General features: G+C 34.2%; 2 protein-coding genes across 8 annotated transcripts in view; one reads left to right on the forward strand and one right to left on the reverse strand.

Moving 5' to 3' along the window:
• Positions 1 to 5,964: 5,964 nt before the first annotated feature.
• On the forward strand, positions 5,965 to 18,101 carry LOC117123471 (RNA-binding protein 39-like). Of its 5 annotated transcripts, none has more exons than XM_033269400.1 (17): positions 6,005 to 6,053; positions 7,471 to 7,542; positions 8,446 to 8,490; positions 9,152 to 9,264; positions 9,982 to 10,025; positions 11,044 to 11,096; positions 11,928 to 11,972; positions 12,952 to 12,984; positions 13,275 to 13,568; positions 14,041 to 14,158; positions 14,466 to 14,558; positions 14,928 to 15,125; positions 15,344 to 15,409; positions 15,561 to 15,765; positions 15,978 to 16,239; positions 16,722 to 16,906; positions 17,426 to 18,101. In XM_033269400.1, the coding sequence occupies exons 4-17, from the start codon at positions 9,243 to 9,245 to the stop codon at positions 17,524 to 17,526; spliced, it is 1,719 nt and encodes a 572-aa protein (XP_033125291.1). In that variant the 5' UTR covers positions 6,005 to 6,053; positions 7,471 to 7,542; positions 8,446 to 8,490; positions 9,152 to 9,242; the 3' UTR covers positions 17,527 to 18,101. The 5 variants fall into 5 exon arrangements, with proteins under 5 accessions (XP_033125292.1, XP_033125293.1, XP_033125291.1 ...); XM_033269398.1 differs by having other exon boundaries at positions 6,006 to 6,053; positions 13,272 to 13,568; XM_033269399.1 differs by lacking the exon at positions 8,446 to 8,490 and having other exon boundaries at positions 6,007 to 6,053; positions 13,272 to 13,568.
• Positions 18,102 to 19,081: 980 nt separating this feature from the next.
• LOC117123472 (RNA-binding protein NOB1-like) overlaps positions 19,082 to 21,515 on the reverse strand; it is a 5,421-nt gene continuing 2,987 nt past the window's right edge. For 2 of the 3 annotated variants that reach the window (XM_033269403.1, XM_033269406.1), the window contains exons 6-9: positions 21,077 to 21,385; positions 20,075 to 20,172; positions 19,642 to 19,783; positions 19,082 to 19,554 (exon numbers count right to left, since the gene is read on the reverse strand). In XM_033269403.1, coding sequence (XP_033125294.1) covers positions 19,288 to 19,554; positions 19,642 to 19,783; positions 20,075 to 20,172; positions 21,077 to 21,385 — 816 coding nt within the window. In that variant the 3' untranslated portion in view covers positions 19,082 to 19,287. Of the gene's footprint in view, positions 19,555 to 19,641; positions 19,784 to 20,074; positions 20,173 to 21,076; positions 21,491 to 21,515 lie in introns of all 3 variants that reach the window. The other variant, XM_033269405.1, reaches the window with a different exon arrangement.

Consider the following 21,515-nt stretch of genomic DNA (forward strand, 5'->3'; position numbering starts at 1 on the left):
CATGTCTGTATAACAAAAATGTTTCAAAAATATTTTTTTTTATTCAACTTTAACTGATAGTATGACATAGGATTTTAAAAAAATGACCAAGTTAGTACAAATGTCTGTGTACTACCATAAATGCTCCAATAAGCAATGCACTGTTGCACATTTTTGGGCTTCAATGCAGTGCTTATTAAAAGAGGCGCTTTTTGGAACATTTATGGTACTTCCTTAATGTAACATGCTTCATATTCAAAAGTGTCTGGTTCGGACCCAGTATTCATGTACTGTCTTGTTATTGAGCACTGTAAAAATGAAATGAATAGTTTACTGTAGAAAATACTTAAATATATAAAACCATAATTTTCATTAGTCACTCTAAAATCTTTGCTGTGATAAAATCCCATTATTCGGTGACTTCTAGATTCTATTTATACATTTGGTACTGTTGTCATTGGTTACCAGTGAACTTTGTTTGTTCTCCAGGGGTGTGTCGTGGATAAAAAAGTCTTTCATGTTGAGTGAAATGAAATTAGATGTGTAGAATTTGTATATGTTGATGTTGGTGCATTACCTCAATACCCCTCATGGTGTCAATTAAATATCTTGCACTAAGCTTTCTTAACGTAACGTATTGATCCCTATACCACCAAAGACTGCCATTAACGTTATCAGTTGTCAGTTATCTTGTGGTTTGAATAGTGAGTGAGAAAGAAAAATGACTCTTTCCTGAATGTTATAATCATTTTTTGTCAACCAGGTAATGTTCCTGTCTATTAAAATGGTAAAACGTGTGCACTAGTTTTACTGTTTCACTTGTGGGTGTTTTTTCAGTAGGTTGTATTTACCCATGAACTGACAGTTTGGCATATACAGTATCCCAATTGTTGACATTATCAACCTGCCTGACGTACGAATTTATTGGCCGTCGGTTTTCACTATGTACTATCTTGGTACTTGAAGAATTATCAGTATTAGAAATGGCTGTCGTGCATAATGACGACATCGCTTTGATGATTGTCCATTCATTCTATGCTTGCCAAACATCCTTAGATTTCTGTCCTGTGATTGGGTGTAATGTGTGCAAGCATAGCAGAATGTAGCCTTGTTTATATCTAGACATACCTGATTGTTGTGTGCCTACTGTGTGATGTTATAGGATCCTTTCTATGATCTATTCTAGGTTATGGTCGAGTATATTACAGTACAACATTTGATATACTAACATATACATTCAGTGGATCCATTCTAAGATATGGCCCTGCTTGATACAATAGATATGTAAAATTGACATAATAGTTGGATCCAATCTTTGGTGTGGTCTGGGTAAATACAACATTAATACAGTATTATAGAAATAACATACTGATTTGATTGGATCTATTCTATGGATATTCTTGCAGTGACTAACAACACTTCCATTTCTGCCTACTCAGGGTGTTATGTCAATACTTCTACTGTACTTTACAAATGGTTACTGTATATTTTTTGCTGTTGGGTGAATTGATAGATGTTGAACTGGGTGGGTGTAATTGAAGACTGTTTCAACAAATTTACACATAATGAGCTCTGGAGCAGAGGTCAATAGTAATAGTTATATTTCATTAAGTATATACTGTCATTAACTAAAAATATTTGAATTACTTATGTTGTATGTTTAAGTAAATATTACCTTTCGGTCAAAAATTAAATTGATATAATATTTTCCTTAAATTAATATCATTCCTATATTCTTCGCATTGGCTTGTAAATTAGCTGGTACTGTACTTATGTTGCCCTTGCTAATAGACTCAACTTTTTGGAGGTAGTATTCAATTGACTTCCACCCATGACTCTGCAAATATGCATATGCAGAATTGTAAGCGTCTAGTTGCTGACTGTGCTTACAACTAGTTGCCATCCAATGCTATCATAATTAGATACAGTACGTTGTTAGTGCGTGCAGCTTGCACAGTTAACAGCGAGAGTTAGACCTACTGGTTACTACTGTCACATGACCAGTGCAATTGCTTGTCAGTTGCTTCGCTGTAAACAGACGCGAGTGCATTTGTCGGCCAGTTGCCAAAGGTCAATTGAGTCGAGCCGCAAGGGCAATGTAAGCTTAGCTTAAATTTTCTTCCTTGTAAGATGTCTATAAACGACAAAAAAAACCTGAATTGTTCTGATTGGCGTGTCATTGGACATTATTAACTTATTTGATCCTCTTAATAAGTATTTCAATATTTTAATTGAATTTTTAAAAGATTTTTTTCGGGATGAACCACAGATTGTCTTTAATGTGTAGCCCTACTTATGTAAATATACCATATCAGAGAAAGGTGAGTTAAAAAAAACTGAAAATGTTTGTATGTAATGTGTGATAAATTTTGTGCCGATTAGAATAATTGAAATATTTATTGATAAGTATTGATTGATTGATTAATATGTATTGGGTGAGTGAATGCATTTAGTATGTGTGACCCCCTTCCCCTACACTTCCCCCTCCCTACCTGTGTCTCTTACAAAATGAGTCTTGTTGTACTAGGGACCAACAATGTTACATTTCCAATATAATTTAGTACATAATTTATACTTTTATTTGGATATTTAAATGATATTTTAGAAGATATGACCTTAAAAACATCAGCATATAGAAATATGAAATGACGGCATGATTGGGGTATAGTATTTAAAAGCTTCAAATATCATGTTTTAACGAACACAGAATGTGGCTAATACCAGTACATATTAATAGTTTATAAAATTATAACACATTTTTGTCTTAATTCATTTTTGCTATTGTCTCAATTAGAGAAAAAGTGCAACATGACTCATTTTGTTTAAAATAGCCGCCACATGTTAGTCATATATTGTGAATAGTGGCGTCAAAAGGCAAATAAAAAAAAAAATTAGTATCTCGCCCTAGACCACTTTGGCAAAAAGCGTCTTCTGTCCCTTTTTCAAAAACGTTCAGATGAGAAACTAATCTTCTTTTTTACTTGGCCTGATGAAGAAAACTGTATATAATATGAATACACGTAATAATACCACAAGTATCTAATTAAGGTAAAACCACTGCAGTGTACAAACTTGACCTTCGAAACTTATTCCTAACAAAACACTGTGTATTATTTATTTAATTTTAAGTTGTGATTTCCAGACAGACAAATGGAAAGCAAGTCTTGAAATTTAATATTTAATGCAAATGTGCACACGTTCAGATAAATATTTTAAGTAATACAGTATGTATTTTGTTAGCTTATGTTATTTCACTGTGTTGTTGATTTTTCTGATTTGGACAATAATGACTCCACCAAGACGGACATTTATTGTGTTGTGTCTTTACATTATAAGCTTGGTTTTGTCAATAGATGTAAGACAAATGTGTTTTATGCCTAGTTTACCAAACTAGACAAATGTTGTATTTTGTGAATGAATATATTTGACTTTAATCCTTGTACAGTGTACTTAAAAAATAAAATAATATCAAAAAATATGTGTTTGTTTTTACTGTTGTATATGATGGAAATTCATGGGCTTAGGCTGGTTGTGTGGAGGGTGACAGCAAAATTGGTTCCACTAATAAACAACTAAAATTGACCATTAAGTTTTTTCATTGGTATGGGGATTTAGTTCATTCTAAAATTTTACAAACCCCCCTCCCCCAGGCAGTTTCGCATCCCGCAGATCAAAACCAGCTTAAGCCCCCGACATTCAAATCATTAACTATTGACTGAAGACAGTATACAGTAGACAAGCTGCTACAAAAGTTTTTTATCAGTGAGGTATATCTGGAGAGAGGAGTGTCTTTTCCTTAAAAGCTTATGCCATAATTGTCCTTGCCCCTCAAGTGTATCATCCCATTGTGAATTGCAGTCAGACTTCCTCTCGTTGTGGCATCATTCAACATTTTTGAAAATAGGAAAGTGAGGCTGCATGTGGAAAGAGAAAAATTATTAACATCGGACCACAGGGCCTCATTGCTATTCTTGTTCTTGTTCTTGTTACCAAAACTTAAAAGCGTCGCCAGTTCTGAACAGACGTGCAGGAAATTTTGTACACATAAAACTAGAGGTGATTTCCAACAAACGTTCATCGCCATTTTTTAAGTTAGACCCCAGGGTTCCCCTATACTTACAAATCAAAACAGGGGTTTCAGCAAGGACTACATTACTGCCATTACCACTAATAGGGCACGTTGCTTGGATGGCGCGGTTGGTTAAGGATGTGTTCTAAAGAACTTAAGGTTGTGAGTTCGAATCGCGTCTTGGTATTCAATTTTTTTTCCAATTTTAAGAAATTTTATTTTTTTCAATTTTAATATATTTTAATTTTGTAGAAATTAACATTCTAAATAATAATTTTTTTTGTACATATGAACTTTCTAATTATTTAAAAATTTCTATCTTAATAGCGTGAAGGAACGCGTGGACCAGTAAGCGATCACTCTTGTTCTGCTGTCAAGAGATGTTAACTACATCCATTATTGATTACCATAACACAAAATTTATTGTCAAAGTACACAGAACCCATTCATTATAATTCATTTTATTGAATGAAAAGCAATAAATATAAATTAGTGCAAAACAAAATAATAAATTATATAAGTTGGCAATTTGAGCAAATCTCTTAATTGAATCATTCATTCCTCTGACTACTGTTCTTTATGGCTAGTCAAATGGCCAAGTGGTTTAGGCAGGAGCGTTGCAACCTATAGCCATAATATTGGCACTGGTTCAATTGGCGCGCTCGTCTATAATGGTGGTGCAATTGATCTTCTCGAATACATGGTGATACCAGTAATAACCATGCAAATATCCTGAATTTATTGGAGATGCCAAGAGATTTTTACTTGCTTGCAGGAGGGCTGGAGGCCTTCCCAATTTCCCGAAGACTCCTGAAACTCGCAGGAGACTACAGACACCTGTGACCCATCGTTTTATTTTTCCCCTTTCTTTGGTATCAATGATCAGAAATTTTTTTTTAAATTTTTTGATTACAATAAATAAATAAAGTTAAGATTAACTGTGATGATCAAGTGTATTGACTCGCATAGTTACCATCATGGCAATATTATAATACTTATTAAAAATAACTCTATTGTTGACCTATCTTCAGAATTCTAATTACTGACCTCTATCTCCTGTTAATTTATCTGTGACTAGATTTAGACACCTGTATTTTGGTTTTGAATTAAAATACCTGTGATTGGCGGAATAAAAAGAAATTGTAATGCACGGGCCATAGCCAGATTGCAGAGGAAGACTGCCAAAGTGTGTACCTACCTGTCTGTCACACTTGCACCCAGCCAGCATGGAAAATTTAACATTAAAGTTGTGAAAGATGAAGACAGTGGGGAACGAACTGTCATTGTGTGATTTGATCTAGATTCAGGAATTAGTAATAGAGGGGCCCACGGAGAATTTTCATAGATGGAGAAGCATCCCAAAAAAAGAAAATTGTGTGGTTATGGCATCTCTAGATGACTGGAAATGACACTCTCACACTTTCTACTCCATTTTTTTTTACTTTTGAAAAAATTGGGGGTGAAGGCAATGGATACTATGAGGCTTATCTTCACCAGTTAACATCATATGAAGCACAAATCTATTCATTCATTCATATACTTTGCAAAATGTATAAAGTAATTAAATAACCTACATTATAGGTTGATTTATGTAACATAACAATTAGACAAACATTTTTAATGCACTAATTTCAAAACATAATCAACATAAGCAATTTAAAGTACTACTGTACTCTATTCTGAGTATTATTAAATACTGCTTTTTGATTAAGAATGTGTCTAGAATTATAACATCATTAATAATATTATAATAAATACTATTCTGAAATTATGATTATTATTGCTACACAAGTTTTATCAACGATTTAATACCAATATTTTTTTTAACATAGGACACGATTGCTTAACCAAAAATATAATTAGGCAAAAATTTAAGTGATATTTCGGCAACCAATGATTTTGATTAACCGTGACGTCATCATACATCGCAAACGATCGACGGACGCAGAGACGGCTAGCTAATTAATTGATCGAGGAAATCGAAAATAGTACAAATTATACATCGGTAAATATAGTATTTTTTGGCTCGAAACAGAATTGATATTTAAAACATTAGGTTGAGAATTGTTTGTGGAGTGATTCATGTTTATATTTGTGTTAGTTAGCTAGTGTTAGTTGGTGATTCTGGTGTTAATCTGTTGCACAAAAATGGTTTCCTTCCATTCCAAAAACGAAACACACAATGGAGTCGAACATGCGTTGTCTTTACTTGGCATCTGGTTCACTACGTATGATTGCCTAGGCCAGGCCTAGGCCTCCGTTACTAAATTTTTGTAAAATAGTCGGATCAGGGGCGATGCATGGACCGCGGGTGCACAGCGGAGTTCGAATATCTTTTGCAATGAGTTATGCTTAGGGTTAAAACAAAGATATTCGACCTCGGCTAGCCTAGGCCTACTAGAAGCTAGGCCTACCCGCGGTCCATGGATCGCACCTGATCTGCCTATTTTTGAAATAAAATTTTGGCAAATTGAAAATTAATTTTAGTAAATTCGGAGCAGAGTGTGAAATTTGTAAAATCTCTTCTTTAATATTGATTACTAGGCCTAAGAGTAAAAAATACTTTTCCTCCAGAGCCAGCTTTTCAAAGGTGTGTAGGCCTAGGCTTTAATTAATATTTTTTCAGTTTTAAAATTTTTTAAAACAAATTTGCAAAATATTAGGCTTACTGTATCCTATATACAGTACTATGTAACCACACAACCTAGCGAGGGCGAGACTTTTTTTCCCGGGGGGCTCACTCTCTGGCACTATTGACTGGCCTTTTCCCCGTCGTTTTTGAGAGCAAAGTGCAATTTTGGTAAATGGTAGTTCAAGTCCATAAGACTTTTCAGTAAAATAGTTGTCTCATGTCTTGAAGTGGTTGTGGCACCCTCCTTTTCGGTTGGTATGCAAGCTCCCCTGGCTTTTTTTATATCTTGTTTCACGAACCCGCTGCCCTCCAATGTTGATGATTTTGAATAAAAATAAAAATATTTGACCAATTGCTGCCACCATGAGAAACCTGAAATTTCAGAAAAAAGTAAATGAAAGTTTTTCTTTATTTATATTACGCCCATCGCTCCCTTGAAGTCTCCAAAAATAAGATATGTATATTTCTTTCTATATTTTTAAATCATCCCATTACTACCTACACTGATTGCATTTAACAATAAAATTTTATTTTTATTTTCTCATCCGTCGGAATGTTTTTGGCAAAACTATTTGCTAAAGAAAAAAACAAAATTTTATTAATTTTTTTTTTCGCCTGCCTCCGGCGATCTTTAAAAGAATAAGTTTGTGAAACAAGGAATAAAAAAAGTCTCACCTAGGCTAGAACTACTGTACTACTAACATTCAGGATTACAGTATGTTTCTAATGATATATTAAATTATGTTATATTATTATTCTTCTTAAGTATCAAATTTTTATTACTCTGCAGTTGTCAAATTCAATCAAAATGGCAGAAGACATTGATGTTGAAGCTATGCTGGAAGCTCCATACAAGAAAAATGTAAGTTAATTGTGGTGTGTTGTGTTTGTGTTTTAGACGGCTTTTTCTGCATTGTCATCAACTTGATACAGACTAAGCAGATTTAAACATACTTTAGTTATTTCAAAAGGAATTAAATGTCAGGTTACTAATGAGATGCTATTGTAATAGATTTAAGAACTATGAATTAATTTACAATATTGCAGATTACTTCATTTATGAACAAAAGAATACTGTAGCTTCCTAAGTATACTTCACAAATGAAGTAATAAATTAATATGAATAAAGAACCTCAATATAGCCAAAAAAGATGCACAAACATCAGTATTTCAATGATTTGAATGTTAGTTTGTAATTTTGAAAATATATAATATATCCTTCCATCTGTCTATCCATGGAAGAGTAAGTGTACAGTGTCTGAAGAACAGTGGTGATATAGTAAGTTAGCCAGTGTTTTACTGCACCATAATATTATTTTCATTAAAAAAATGTATTTTTCTAATCACTGAATTAAGTAATTCATATAAATTTTATATTAAATATAATTCATATCAACTTATTGGTTTTGCGAATGAAAAACTTTTCATGTTTACTGGAAACACAAAACATTTAGTAGTGTATTAATTTGACAAAAATATTCTTGTAGGATATTAAATACTTTTGTTTGGACACAGATTCATTTATTATTTTTATTGTGAAATGTGGCTCTGACAAAAATTGCGGGTTTTGTTTAATCATTGGATAGGATCCTGTCAACAGTACAACAACGGCAGAGGGAGAATTCAACACCAAAGGGATGGTTTGTTTAATCTGCTGGTCACAACATTTAGCTAAAACAGTAAACAAAAAGTAGTTAATTTATATGGAATTTTATTGATATAATAGGTATATCAAATTAATTTTTTTTTTTGAAATTTATTGTAGGAGCGAGACGAATATTTAATGGAAAAGCGTCTTTATCAGTGGTTTGTATGTGTATCGTCAAATGAAAGATATAATGATGATAATATTAATCATGTATTTATATAGTGCATCATATTGACCTCAGTGCATTTTACAATAATGAACTAGAAACACTGTCCTATGATTAATGATTTTTTTTTTGTACTAATAATAGAGCAAATCATTTCAGTGATTATATTATTATCCAAATGAAAAGAATTATGGACAAGAAAATTATAATAAATAATATTGAGGTCATAATAAATTAATGGTAATTTATGAGCCAGTGATCTAGGATCGATGAAAATAGCAAATTTTCATTCCATTGGTATTGTTTGTACTGTAATAAGGTAAAAATTAGTATTTTCAAAGGTTATTCCAATTACTTCATACAGTACTAGCAGTCTTTTTATAATAATTTCCTTGGTAGTCTACATAAGAAATGATATGCTTGAAGACCATTTATTATAAGTTAGCTTTTTTGTAGTGTGATATCTACAAAATTTTGAACCCACTTTAATACAGCTAAGTATGTTAATGCTCATAATTTTGTAGTGCATAGCATACTGTCTGACGATATAGGTCATTCTTAGCTTACATGTACAGTATAAGCAGGAATGTATGTTCATTTCTGCTGAGTATCCGCAGAGCCATTTATTGATATTTTTGCCAATTTCATTTCTTGTAGACCCACATTGGTGATAACTGTAGCTGGCATGAAGAGGTACTAACCTCGGCTCTCTGCTCCTACATTCTGTTAGTCCTGCTGAACATTGGACATGTTTCTTAACCGACAAGAAGGTTAACAGTGAAACCAATTTCTACAACTTGCATACATTCAAAAGAAATTTGAAATCACCACCATCATCACAATTCTTCAGTTAGCATTCTCAGGTCAACACAAATATATTCATTCCAACAGTTTCTCACTATTTTAAAGCACAGACTTATTTTGAGTCATTTATTAGTCTTATGATCTGATAAAACATTTATTCATAATACACTAAAGAAATTTTATATTCCAAACAACCACATCATATGAAAAAAAGGTTATTTTCCTGAACAAAAATTCTGAACAAAAATTAATTTTGTTCTGGCATGGAATAAATATGTAATATAGTAATAAATATATTTTTAGCTGACCAGAAAATTAACAGTGAACCGATTCCTACAACTTGCATACATTCAGAAGAGAATTGAAAATACCGTACTAGCATTCCCAGTTCAACATAAATCTGTTCATTTAAATAATTATTCATTTTTAAACACAGATTTATTGTGGACCATCTGTTTACCTTAAGTTCTTGTATCATGTGATACAAAATAAACAAAAAACATATTGTATCATGATGGATAAATGTTATTTTCATAACATAAAGACTCATTTTTTGCTGGCATGGACTAAATATAGATACTCCTAAACATTGCAATAAAGTTGCATAATTTGCTGTTAAAATTGTACCAACGTTTAATATTAAAGATTTTCACTAAAAGTTATCCACTCCCCTCTTGCTGTAGGGTTGATCTTTGAGACAATTGCAAGCAACGGAGGATTGAAGAAGGTGCTTGGACCAGCTTTTCTGTTTTCTTAACATCCGGCTGAACCTCACAACTACTCGAGTCTTAAATTTGTGGGGCAGGGCAGGGGTTTTTTGAGGGAGGTTAAACAGGGTCACATGGTCTCGCGTTGATGAATTAGGAACTGTTAGGAAACTAAACCGGAAACTGTTGTCTGAAGAAGTTGCATGGAAATCTGCCAATGTAAAAGACATGTACAGTATGCCATTTGGAATTAACATGACATGTCCTACAGCATTCCTTGCAAGTAAAGTGATAACGCTGAAATGTTTTCATCATTTGTTTTGCAAGTAGTGACAGTAATAATTTAGAGAAATGGCAAGATATCCCTTTCTAACAGGATCTAGATAACTATGTTTCAGTGGAGGGAACAGTTGTGTTTTTTACCTACTACTTTGATGTTACTGTAGCCTATTTGTAATAGTCAGTATTTAATGAGCAAGTGTTTGGAGTGAGTAATGTATTTTCAAAGTAATTGTAGTATTCCTACTTACCAGGGGCGGATCTCAGGGGCTATACCCCAGTGGCGTATATAGGAGTCTTGAAATAGGGGAGCTGATGGGGCTGAATGATTAAGTGAGGGGGTGCTAGGATGCAAATTAGGGTGATTTTTAAACTGCTTGAGTGGAGAAGGTCACGAGACTAGGGACAAGCTTTTGTTTGATCCTCCCCCATGTATCCCCCTATATTCGCCACAGCCCTACCCAGTTTTTATCTGCATCCGCCCCTGTTTACATTGAGTGTTTTCACCAATTTTCATTCAGGATGTACACATTGTTTTCCTCAGCTTTCAAGATACACAGTAACACTTTCCAGTAATTTATTACACATTTGCATCATTTTATAAGAGAAGGTGAGCTACTTTAAGTAGGGGATGGCAGTAAGCATTGAGATTGACATTTTGTGTGGTTTTTTTCTTTTCCTTTTTTTCTCCTCCGTGAAACGATCATGTTTATGATCCTGCCTTGACAACCATTCTGCTGTTTGTTTTGGACATCTTAGGGCGATGCAGCTTCGTTAAGTCTTGTAAAGAAAGAGGAATCGAGCAGGAGGAGGTAAGTTCAATTTTCTCCATTTTTTGGAAGTAAAATTTAGGAATATTTATCACTCAGTAAAATGCTAAATGTTTCAACAGTTTTTATGAAGCGCGTAATTTCCTTGACATTCATTAAAAAAGTGAAAACTTATTATTAATACACTCATTATTAAACTGATTATCAAACATATTAATTCTATGTCTATGCTCTGTTTCCTGAGACTTGCTGTGATGCAGTGAATATCCTCATTAATATTTAGACAAATCCTTATTTGGAATGTACTGAATACACTATAATAAGGACATCCTAGCAATACGTAGGTCATCGGCTGCATATCTCCAGCTTACTGATAACATTGAATGATTTAATTGTTGGCTCGAAGTTAATTATGTGTACTATATGTGTTGGTGTTATGGAACCTAGTTAATTATGATGTATGTAACTGTCAATTAGGTGGCAGCCTGTGGGCTTATATTAAGATGTCATAAAGTGGCCGTCAATTCGGCAGCAATCAACGTGTACTGTCAGGTGGGTAACATGCTCCAGTGTTGATGGACAGTGGCAGGTGAGAGGTTTCAGGGGGTAGGTTTACCCCCCAACGGGCTGATGCTAAAACATATCATTTAAAACAAAATGCAATGATTGATGTAACCCCCATCTTAACCTCTTCCTTGACCCTCAGCACACTTCACTTAGTTTCCTACCTATATAGATTAAATGTAGCACATAAAACTAATTTTACCTTCAAAAACTACCTGATATTTCTACTATTTATTGGTTTGACACTGCAACTGTTTATACATCTCATTCGGACACAATTTTAATATTGATTATTTTCTTTTTTTTTAGGCACGCCTCCAGAAGTAGGAGTAAGAGTCGAGACAGAGAGAAACGGTAAGATATTAAGTAATTGTTTACAGTAAAATGCACTTTCATTGGTTGGATCGCACACTGTCTGAGTAGGTCGCAGGTAGAAGATCCTCTGCTTGAAAAAATCTCAATATTTTGTGCTAATGTCTGCAAACATTAGCATCCCATTCTGACAATGTTTGAAAACATTTCAAATTGTTAAAATACCAATTTCAGGTATCCCTCTAATTAAAGACCACCTTTCTGCAGCCCCAAATGAATGTTTCATCTTTTATTTTTATTTTTAAAAAAGTCCATGAAAACCCTGGTATGTACATTAATTCAGAGGTGCTTGAAAGATAAAAATTTTTAATTTACACTTCTAGGTCACTTGTTTTTTTAGTTAGAGTACAAGTACCAAATAGGTCATGTATATCCGTTTGCTGACTGGGTTAATTACTATAGTCATGGTTTGGGTAATTAAGGTACTAACTCTCATATCCACTAGTCATGGTTAATTGTTTGCTAATAAATAGGTTAATGTGATGTACAGTTTTTGCCAAGTCATGAATGTACCACTGACCAAAACTAGCTAGTGAAATTTGGGGATCAGTTGATTGCTTGAATGAACACATTTTTCTTTATCTAATGGGCTAGACACATAACAATAAAAATAAATTATTTCTGTTCTTAGCACATCACCACTATAAAAACAATTGTGTCTTTACTCTAGGATAGGCTATATTAAACTTCTAACATACAGATTAGAACTAGTCAATTGGTCTAACTTGCCAAAGAACTAAATTATTTAAATCATTATCTTACGTAACCATAGTCTCACAAGTACTTGTATGTTATTTGAGTTTCAATTCAGTCTCTAGTGAAATTTGTATGATTAATTAGGGTTATGCTGTGCTGTCTGGAACACCAGATTGATTATTTCCCTTATGCTACTGTAAACAGCTGCCTACTGCTAGGGGAAGATAAATAACAATAATGTTTTCACAATATTTTTTCATTTCAGGCACCGTAGCAAGAGCAGAGACAGAGACAGAAAGTGAGTGCCATTGATTTTGTCCTTAACTCACATGACATGTAACATTCAGTACTGCAGGCCATACAAGTATGCGTTAAAAAAAAATACAAGTGGACTAGAAAGACCAGAACATTAGATATAATCATTAAGAAAACGTGAAAGGAAAAACATGCATTTTTCAAACTACTTATTTCTACAGCTTAACGATTAGAGGCTGGTGTTAGTCACTTGCATTAGCTTAGGAAATATGCTTTTTTTTTTTCTATCTCAATATCCTCTTGTAACCGATTTAATTGATCTTTTTTCAGTAGAAAAACCAGGGAGCATCGACGAAGCAGGAGCAGGGAACGTAGACGAAGCAAAAGTAGGGAACATCGACGAAGCAGGAGTAGGGAACGTAGACAAAGCAGAAGCAGGGAACGCTCTAGAAGAGATGCTGATAACTATGATAGGCCAAGAAGAGATCGAGGAGAGCCAGAACGAAGCAGACCCTTTGAAAGGGATAGAGGCAGGGAGCGTGAAAGGGAGAGTTATAGACCTGAAAGACGTGAACGAAAGGAAAGGCGCAGTGTTTCAAAGGAACGTGTCAAGGAAGTAGAACCAAGGTGAAAACTTTTTAAAAATGTTTTTAAAATTAACAATTAACAAGAATACATCAATAATTTAAAATTCCAACATACAAGTTCCAAACCAAATGAAATTTATTCATTATAGTATCAATAATAATTATAATGTTTATGTTTGTGTGTGTGTGTGTGTGTATATATGTACGTCCTGCTCAAAAAGAAATAGAAAGAATTTGAAAAGACTAATATAAAAATTAAATTATAATTTTGTTATATAATTTAAATAAATTTTTGAGTTTAAACTTCACACAAATTACAATATCTGCTTTTATAAAATATAAATTTCATATGTCTTAGCCACTCAAACAAATATGTGTTATTTATGACCTTTATTTTATGCTTCATTGAAAACTAGTTCAAAAGCCAGATGAATAAACTGCATGACAGTAAAGATGATATATTAAAGGAAACTGATGGTTAAAGATCTTAATTCAAATTATTTCCCTTGCAGAGCAAAATCACCTGAATTAACACCAGAACAGCGAGATGCACGGACAGTATTCTGCATGCAGCTGTCTGCTAGAATTAGACCACGCGACTTGGAGGAATTTTTTTCGGCGGTTGGTGAGGTATGGATAAAAAACCTTTCACTTCAAGAGACATAAATATTTATTTACTAATATATTCTTTTGAATAGACATCAAAGTCTAGCAAAAACATATTGAGACAACATATCTTTGCCCCGAGTTTAAAGGTCTGGTTTAAAAAGAATGCTACCAAGGACCCTGATTGGTATTTTTAACACAAGAAGTCCTTTATCTTGAGTTTCTTCTATAATATTATCTCCTTATCCAATTAAATGATTATTTCTTAAGTCTGAATTGTTTCTGCGTATGGTATTTGTTCAATAACTAAATTTTTTCTTCTTTCTTGTAGGTGAGAGATGTTAGGATAATATCGGACCGTAACTCAAGGAGATCAAAAGGGGTGGCATATGTGGAATTCAAGGAAGAGATGTCCGTGCCTTTGGTAAGTGGTCATTTGGGGTGGAGTTTTATAGCTTGCTTTCTAATCTCAGGTCCTGGGTTCAATTCCTATGAAAACAGCCTAGAAGATGTGTAGCCCTCTGAGGTATGGCCAGCCTAGGGCCTAATGGAAGCAGTTTTTGACTTTTGAGATTTTCAAAGCCTGATCCTTGATAGTTACTATTAACTGTTTTTATAAGTAGCTAGCAAGTGTTGTCAACAGTTATTAGCGATAGCGTAGGGATTTTATTGAAACCAATCTCAATTTTTCAGGTCCTTTTAACCAACTTGTAAGTGGTGAAGGATGCATTGTTTAAGATTGGTTTGAAATAAATGAAATATAATTTGATTAATAATATTTAAAATTTTGTAGGCAATTGGACTGAACAACCAAAAACTGTTGGGAGTGCCGATCATTGTGCAGGTTTCTCAAGCTGAAAAGAACAGAGCCGCTAACAGTAACTTGACCCTTCAGAAGGGCAGCACTGGCCCCATGAGGCTGTACGTGGGCTCGCTACATTTTAACATCACTGAGGACATGCTGAGGGGCATATTTGAGCCTTTTGGAAAGGTAAGCAGCATTATTGATACTAAGCGATAAATTATAGTAATATATAATGCCTTTTTTTTTGTACATCTCCCCAATGGCTGACACTTAAAGAATGGACAAACATGTCAACAGATTTTTTTTTACAGTGACAGCAAAATTACTTCTCATCAAATGGCATTTACATTTAATTGATGTAATTTTTTGTGGCATATAATTTAATTATGTTGTATATTTTGCAGATTGATAACATCCAACTGATAATGGACACGGAAACTGGTCGTTCCAAGGGATATGGATTTATAACAGTAAGTTCAGTTTTTTACTTTGCCATGATTTTTTGGTTATCATCAGTTCATTTGCCTTCATTTTATATATGAGTGTACTATGTATCTATGATTGCCGGATTAGATTATTCATTATTGTTAAAATCCCTTCATTTGCATTTTTTTCAAATAGTTTCACGATTCTGAGGATGCGAAGAAAGCGCTTGAACAGTTGAATGGCTTTGAACTGGCAGGCAGACCGATGAAAGTCGGACATGTGACCGAGAGAACTGATGGTCAGACTGCATCATCGTTCCTGGACAATGATGAGCTTGAAAGGACTGGAATTGAAATGACCACAACTGGACGCTTGCAACTCATGGCGAAATTAGCAGAAGGTTGGTATTGTAGAATTAATGCTTATAAGACCCATTACTAAGCAAAATTAGATGAATCTGGAAACAAAGATCTGAATTAATACTATACATTTTTTGTGTTTCATTACAGTTGATAAGAATAATGCTCATTATGATGGCGCCCTCTATGCCTTGGCATATGGGCAACAGCAGCCAATGTGTTAAAATAATCATTGAAATAATTTTGTCCACAGGCACTGGATTTCAGATCCCAACCGCAGCAGCAGCCGCTCTCAATCCACTAGCCCAGATGCCAGGATCAGGACTACCACAACTGCCAGGGCAGCAGCAAGCCGTTCCGGGGGCTGCACCTACCCAAGTCAACTTGCAAGCCTCCTTAGCTGCCGCACAGGCCCAAGCACAACAACATGCAGCGGCAATCAGTCAACAAGCTTCTCCTGCTACTCCATCTATCACGCCATCCTTTATGCTGTCTAATATGTTTGATCCAAATACGTAAGTACAAATGCATCGGCTGCATTTTATTTTTTACTCACATGAGGTACCTAGAAACACCTAGAAAATCATGCAGAATTCCATCCTTGTTAGAATTGAATATCCATGTGTTTATAGGCCTGGCATATGTACTAATAAACACAGGACTGAATTTGTTTACATCAAGCCATAAAAATATCAGATGATCAATAAAAAATTTGGAACACTGCATGTGCAGCACATTATAAATCAACCATTTTCTGTATCTACCCTTTCTTATTTCCATTTTTTGCATCATGTTATTGTATATACATCCATATGAATTTACTCGCATTGACTTACACTACACTTACACTTAAGATTGATGGGATTAATTTATAGGTTTAAGCCTTTTAAGACCCCATATCGATTTTCTTTCCAATGTTTCTCTAGTCTGCCATTCAAATAATGTTATTTCGTTTGTCCGTTGATATATTAATTTATTGATATTTTAAACATATTAGTGAATCTGGTGCTAACTGGGATGTTGATATCCGTGATGACGTGATTGAGGAGTGCAACAAGCATGGTGGTTGTACGCATGTGTACGTTGATAAAGGCTCTCCTCAAGGTATGGTGTACGTCAAGTGTCCTACAGCCACGACCGCACAGGCTGCTGTCAATGCTCTACATGGCAGATGGTTTGCTGGTAAGATTATGGACATTTTTTTTCCTCCTGTGATAGTAATATGCATTATAAGCAGCAGTCATCCTTTAAGTCATCAATTCCTAATGCATGTTGAAAATGAAAACATGAGCTTTCTAACGATAAAAATTGATATTTCATAATTGTTAATGTAATAGTTGTAAAGCAAGGGTGTAGGCTTGGGGTACGGACACAGCCCCCATGGTGGCAAATTAGTTCCACTAAGTGGTTCAAAATAATAAAAATGTCCATTATGTTTTAATTGGAATTGGAATATATTTCCGCTTTCTTAATTTTCGTACCCCTTCTCCCAGCCTAAACCAGCCTACGCCCCTGTACAGCATGTTTCTTATATTAAGATATTATTATTTAATACTGTGGATGTAATAATCCATTACATGTTTGATGCTAGGGGAAGGGGTAAGGTCGTTCTCATTTGCTTGTGTCATTCCATGATAGATAAGTTGTTTACAGATGTACTGTATTTAAATTGATATTCTTTTTTTCTTTTTTTTTTTGCAGGTAAGATGATCAATGCAGCATACGTGCCCCTCGCAAACTATCATACTATTTTCCCTCAATCAATTAATTCAAACCAACTCTTGGTGACTAGTCAAAGATAAAATGCATTCAAGACCATTGTACATAAATTGGATCAATATTGATACATTTTCAGGAGCTTTAGGTTTTGTTATTGAATTTTGAGATGAAAATATGGTCAATTTTGTTTTATACACATGATTTTTAAATTTAACACTGCTGTTACTATAGTAATAAAGTGCAGGAATTCTTGCAGTGAGCTATGTTCTTGAAAACAAAAACATGCGATGAGAATTCCCCTTAATACCTTGTAAATAAGACAATTTTACATATGTATAATTATGTTGAGTATAAAATATTTAAAAGTTAAAAAAAAAATACAGTAATACAATGCCTACACCTAGATTACTCTTTTAATTATGTCCACCTTTTAATAATAAAAGCTTAATGTCTTTTTTTTATTTTGTTGATTTTAATTCGTCAATATATAGTGATTTAGAAAATTAATTTGTCAGATATTTGTATATCTCTCCCTGATGTACTGAATGCTAGGAACTCTTCATTTTTGTGACACCAAGTTATATATAATTTGTGGTTCGTTATTGTAACAATCATGTCTCGTCGGTTGAGTATATTAAATGTTTTGCCTGATATTTTATACCAGTGTTTCCGGCTGATCTTGTAACCGTTCATAAACATTTGTATAACTTGCTTCAAAAGCTGCCCTTCATGTAGAACCCCCAAACTTTTTTCTCTGGGCCCCAATTTGCGATTCCCCAAACAGGTCACGACCCATTTAATATTAAATGTCATAGTAAACGAAAATCACTATATCAACCTTAGCCCCATGGTTGAAGCTAAGGTGAGAAAAGTTTTGACATTGAGGACTTCTAGATGCTGCTGGAAAATGGTACTTTAATACTTTCTTGGCCATTATTTTTTAACATTTAAAAAGGAGCACTTTTTAATTTTTTTTTTTCAACCTCTGAAAGAGGGTGCTCCAGCACCCCAAGCGTCACTCCTGGACATGTCATTTGACTACTGTATAATCTTATCAACCAAAATGCATGACATGGGCCTTTTTGGTACAGTATATTAGGCCTGTTGTTTGCATTTGCAATTCATTTGGATAATGTTATTTTTTGGTCACCTGACAGTAATTTTCTGTTATAAGTTTACAGTATTTCTATAAATAATTTTTAAATAGTTGAAAGCTTAGATTTACAAAGTTATGTTGTAAATGGCAACCGAAAAATTATTCATTGTAAGGATATAAATGATCCACCTAAATATACTGTTTTTAAGTTGTCAGACCTGTTAAACTGCACATAAGTTGAAAACTACTCGCAACCCAACGCAATAGTTTGGCAACCCAGTTGTTTGGGAAGTGTGGATGTAGAAGACACTTGGCTATTATTGTTCATAGGAACATATATTACAACCATTGAAAGATCCTCTGGGAGTATTACAATGGGGTGAGGGAGATTGAGGACTTGATGTAAGGTGTTGTGAGGTAATTTTTTTGCTTCAGAAATGTCCAGTTAAGGGTGCACCACGTGCTGAATACATTATTAATACCGTAGAGTACTACGTCACAGACATCACACTATCATAACATAAATATACAGTAATAAAGAGTACACTTGACATTGATGATGTTATTTAATCAACACGATAAAAATAATAATGGCATAAGATTTATTATTAAATAACTACATAAATAGTATGTAGTACTGTATTGTACACAAATTAGATGACAAAAATTTAAAGACATTTTTGATAAAATAATCCTAAATATGGATTTAAAATATCACTACTGTAATTTCCAAAATATGGTTTAATCATTACTTCTTGCGACCTTTTCTATGTCCCGATTCATTTGGGTTACGCCGTCTCGATGAACTGCCTCTGGAACTATGCACACCCAGCTGAGCTGCCCGACTTGTAACGTCATTAATGGCGAACGGTGACCCTCTTGCCACGTAATCCGGATCAAACGCGTTGATTTTTGCCAACGTCTTTTTAGCTGGTCTGTTCTGAGGAATTGGCTGGTCTTCTACTAGCACCGGATTGACTGCATGTTTTCCACCTTTTGGTAGTGGAAGTGGATACTAGGAATATAAATACAAAAATTAGTACTGTACAAATATTTCATGATAAATGCGTCAACTTTGGTTTATTTTATATTGTGACTGTACCTTTAATCCTCGTTTATTGATGGCCCTCCTGGATGACAGGTGATAGCGTTGGGTGCCATCTTCATCAACAGTCACTGTCACTTTTGTTAGAGTTTTATTGCCACATTTAGGACAAAACACTTTGCTATTGTTACTGGTTATCCTACAAAAGAATGATTACAAATGTCGGAAGTAGAGTCAGGTTATAATTGCATGATTTTATTGGTTTACAGGGATCCAAAGTCTCCCACAAGATGCATGAGTCTTGGGAATCTGGATAGTATTTGCATGAGATTTTACTAATATATTATCAAGTGTTTCATGGAAGCCAGTGTCAGCAAGATGAAATTAATGCATTAAGAAAACTCATTTAACAAGATCTCTTGCCCAGAAGTAACTTCTCCCAAGCTTGGGACCACTGGGTTAATATTTTTGTTTTTAGTTTGTGACTTACTTGAAACAGGAGTAACATCTGAGAGCGTAACTCTTGGCCTTCTTAATCAACATGCCATCTACAGATACCACAGACAGGCCAATCTGAATTAATACATTCTAAAAGAAATAATTTTTAAAATTTCAATATCAAATTAAAATTAATACAGCAAGTTACTATTGTAGTAACCGTCTTCCTCAGCAGACACATGTTCGACATTTACATGATCCCTTGACAAATTCACTGCTGGTGTTTACTCGAGATCAAGGATTTACCATTATGCTTTATAAATGTATTCAGTTAATTGTTATACAGCGCACCCTGCAATTTGAGACCCCTTTAATTCTGAGACCCCCTCTAATTTGAGAACCAAATAACTATCTTTAACCTTTAAACAAAAAGCGAGACCACTCCAATATTTCAGCTCCCAAAGGTGGTCTCGAATTGGAGGGCGAACTGTATCGGTTTATGTTTTTATTTATTTATTTTTTTAAATTTTGTTTGGTAAAAGACTAACTTACTGCAACCCAGGGTGGGACCCTGACAAGTACTCCCCCTCCAGATCAGAAGGATGATATATTTACTTGGATATACAAATTTAAATATTTTTAATATTTGAACATCACGATAGATGATATAGCAGGATGGCTTGAATTATTTAGAGTCTATGCAGAGGATGATGTTGTCGTTAATGAGTTGCATACTAAGAATTTATAAGCTTTTATTCATATGCATGGGATGAATGCCACAACCCTTAAATTTGAAAATACACTGCTTGTCAATCTAAATGTTTTGTATGCTCCACCTTCCACTATTTATCAATCTGGGGTCCGACTGGTATACCAAGGACTAAATTACAAAAGAATGAGGATTGGCTTATGGACATTAGCATGGTCATGTTGTGCCCATAGATGGATGGTTCTATTCTCTTGTGAGGTGTTCATTTTCTTTAAAAACTAAAAAAATGGCAATTATCAGTTAATCCTGGTTAAGTATTCACAAAATTAACTGCAGTATACACACCTGCATTGCAAAATCTGTAGTAAGACATCCAACTTTAACAGTGTTTGCTTCTGTCAGATCTGAGTCAATGTGGTTTTTCACCTGATTGATATTACTTGGTGTTATCCAGCCAACATCATCATCATCCTCCTCTGCATCATCATTTAAATTATCTTCTTCATCATGTATGGTTTCTGCATTTTCACTGTCTACCAGTTCAGCTGTTTTTTGATCATCACTTTCCTCCATATTGCTGTCACTGTTCTCATTTAACTGTTTTTCATTGTCTACTTCTTGTACCCTTTCATTGACTTGATCTTTGATACTAATGTCATTAACATCTGAACTTGAGTCTTTAACATCTAAACTTGAGTCTCCGACATGGGAATTTGAATCGGTGCTGTCACCACTGTTTTTGACCTCATTTTCTGTGTTCTACAGTAGTCTCTTATACACATCT

This window comes from Anneissia japonica, unplaced genomic scaffold (genome assembly GCF_011630105.1).
Source record: "Anneissia japonica isolate Jap-2015-1 unplaced genomic scaffold, ASM1163010v1 scaffold287717_len1600092_cov198, whole genome shotgun sequence".
Lineage (NCBI taxonomy): Eukaryota > Metazoa > Echinodermata > Crinoidea > Comatulida > Comatulidae > Anneissia > Anneissia japonica.

What these genes read in the sequence shown, in the direction of transcription:
- LOC117123471 (XM_033269398.1), top strand. Translation starts at nt 9,243, where the DNA reads ATGTTTCTTAACCGACAAGAAG. An exon ending in GTTTCTTAACCGACAAGAAG is followed by an intron (nt 9,265 to 9,981) that starts GTTAACAGTGAA and finishes CTCTTGCTGTAG; the next exon opens with GGTTGATCTTTGAGACAATT. An exon ending in AGGGATATGGATTTATAACA is followed by an intron (nt 15,410 to 15,560) that starts GTAAGTTCAGTT and finishes TTTTTCAAATAG; the next exon opens with TTTCACGATTCTGAGGATGC.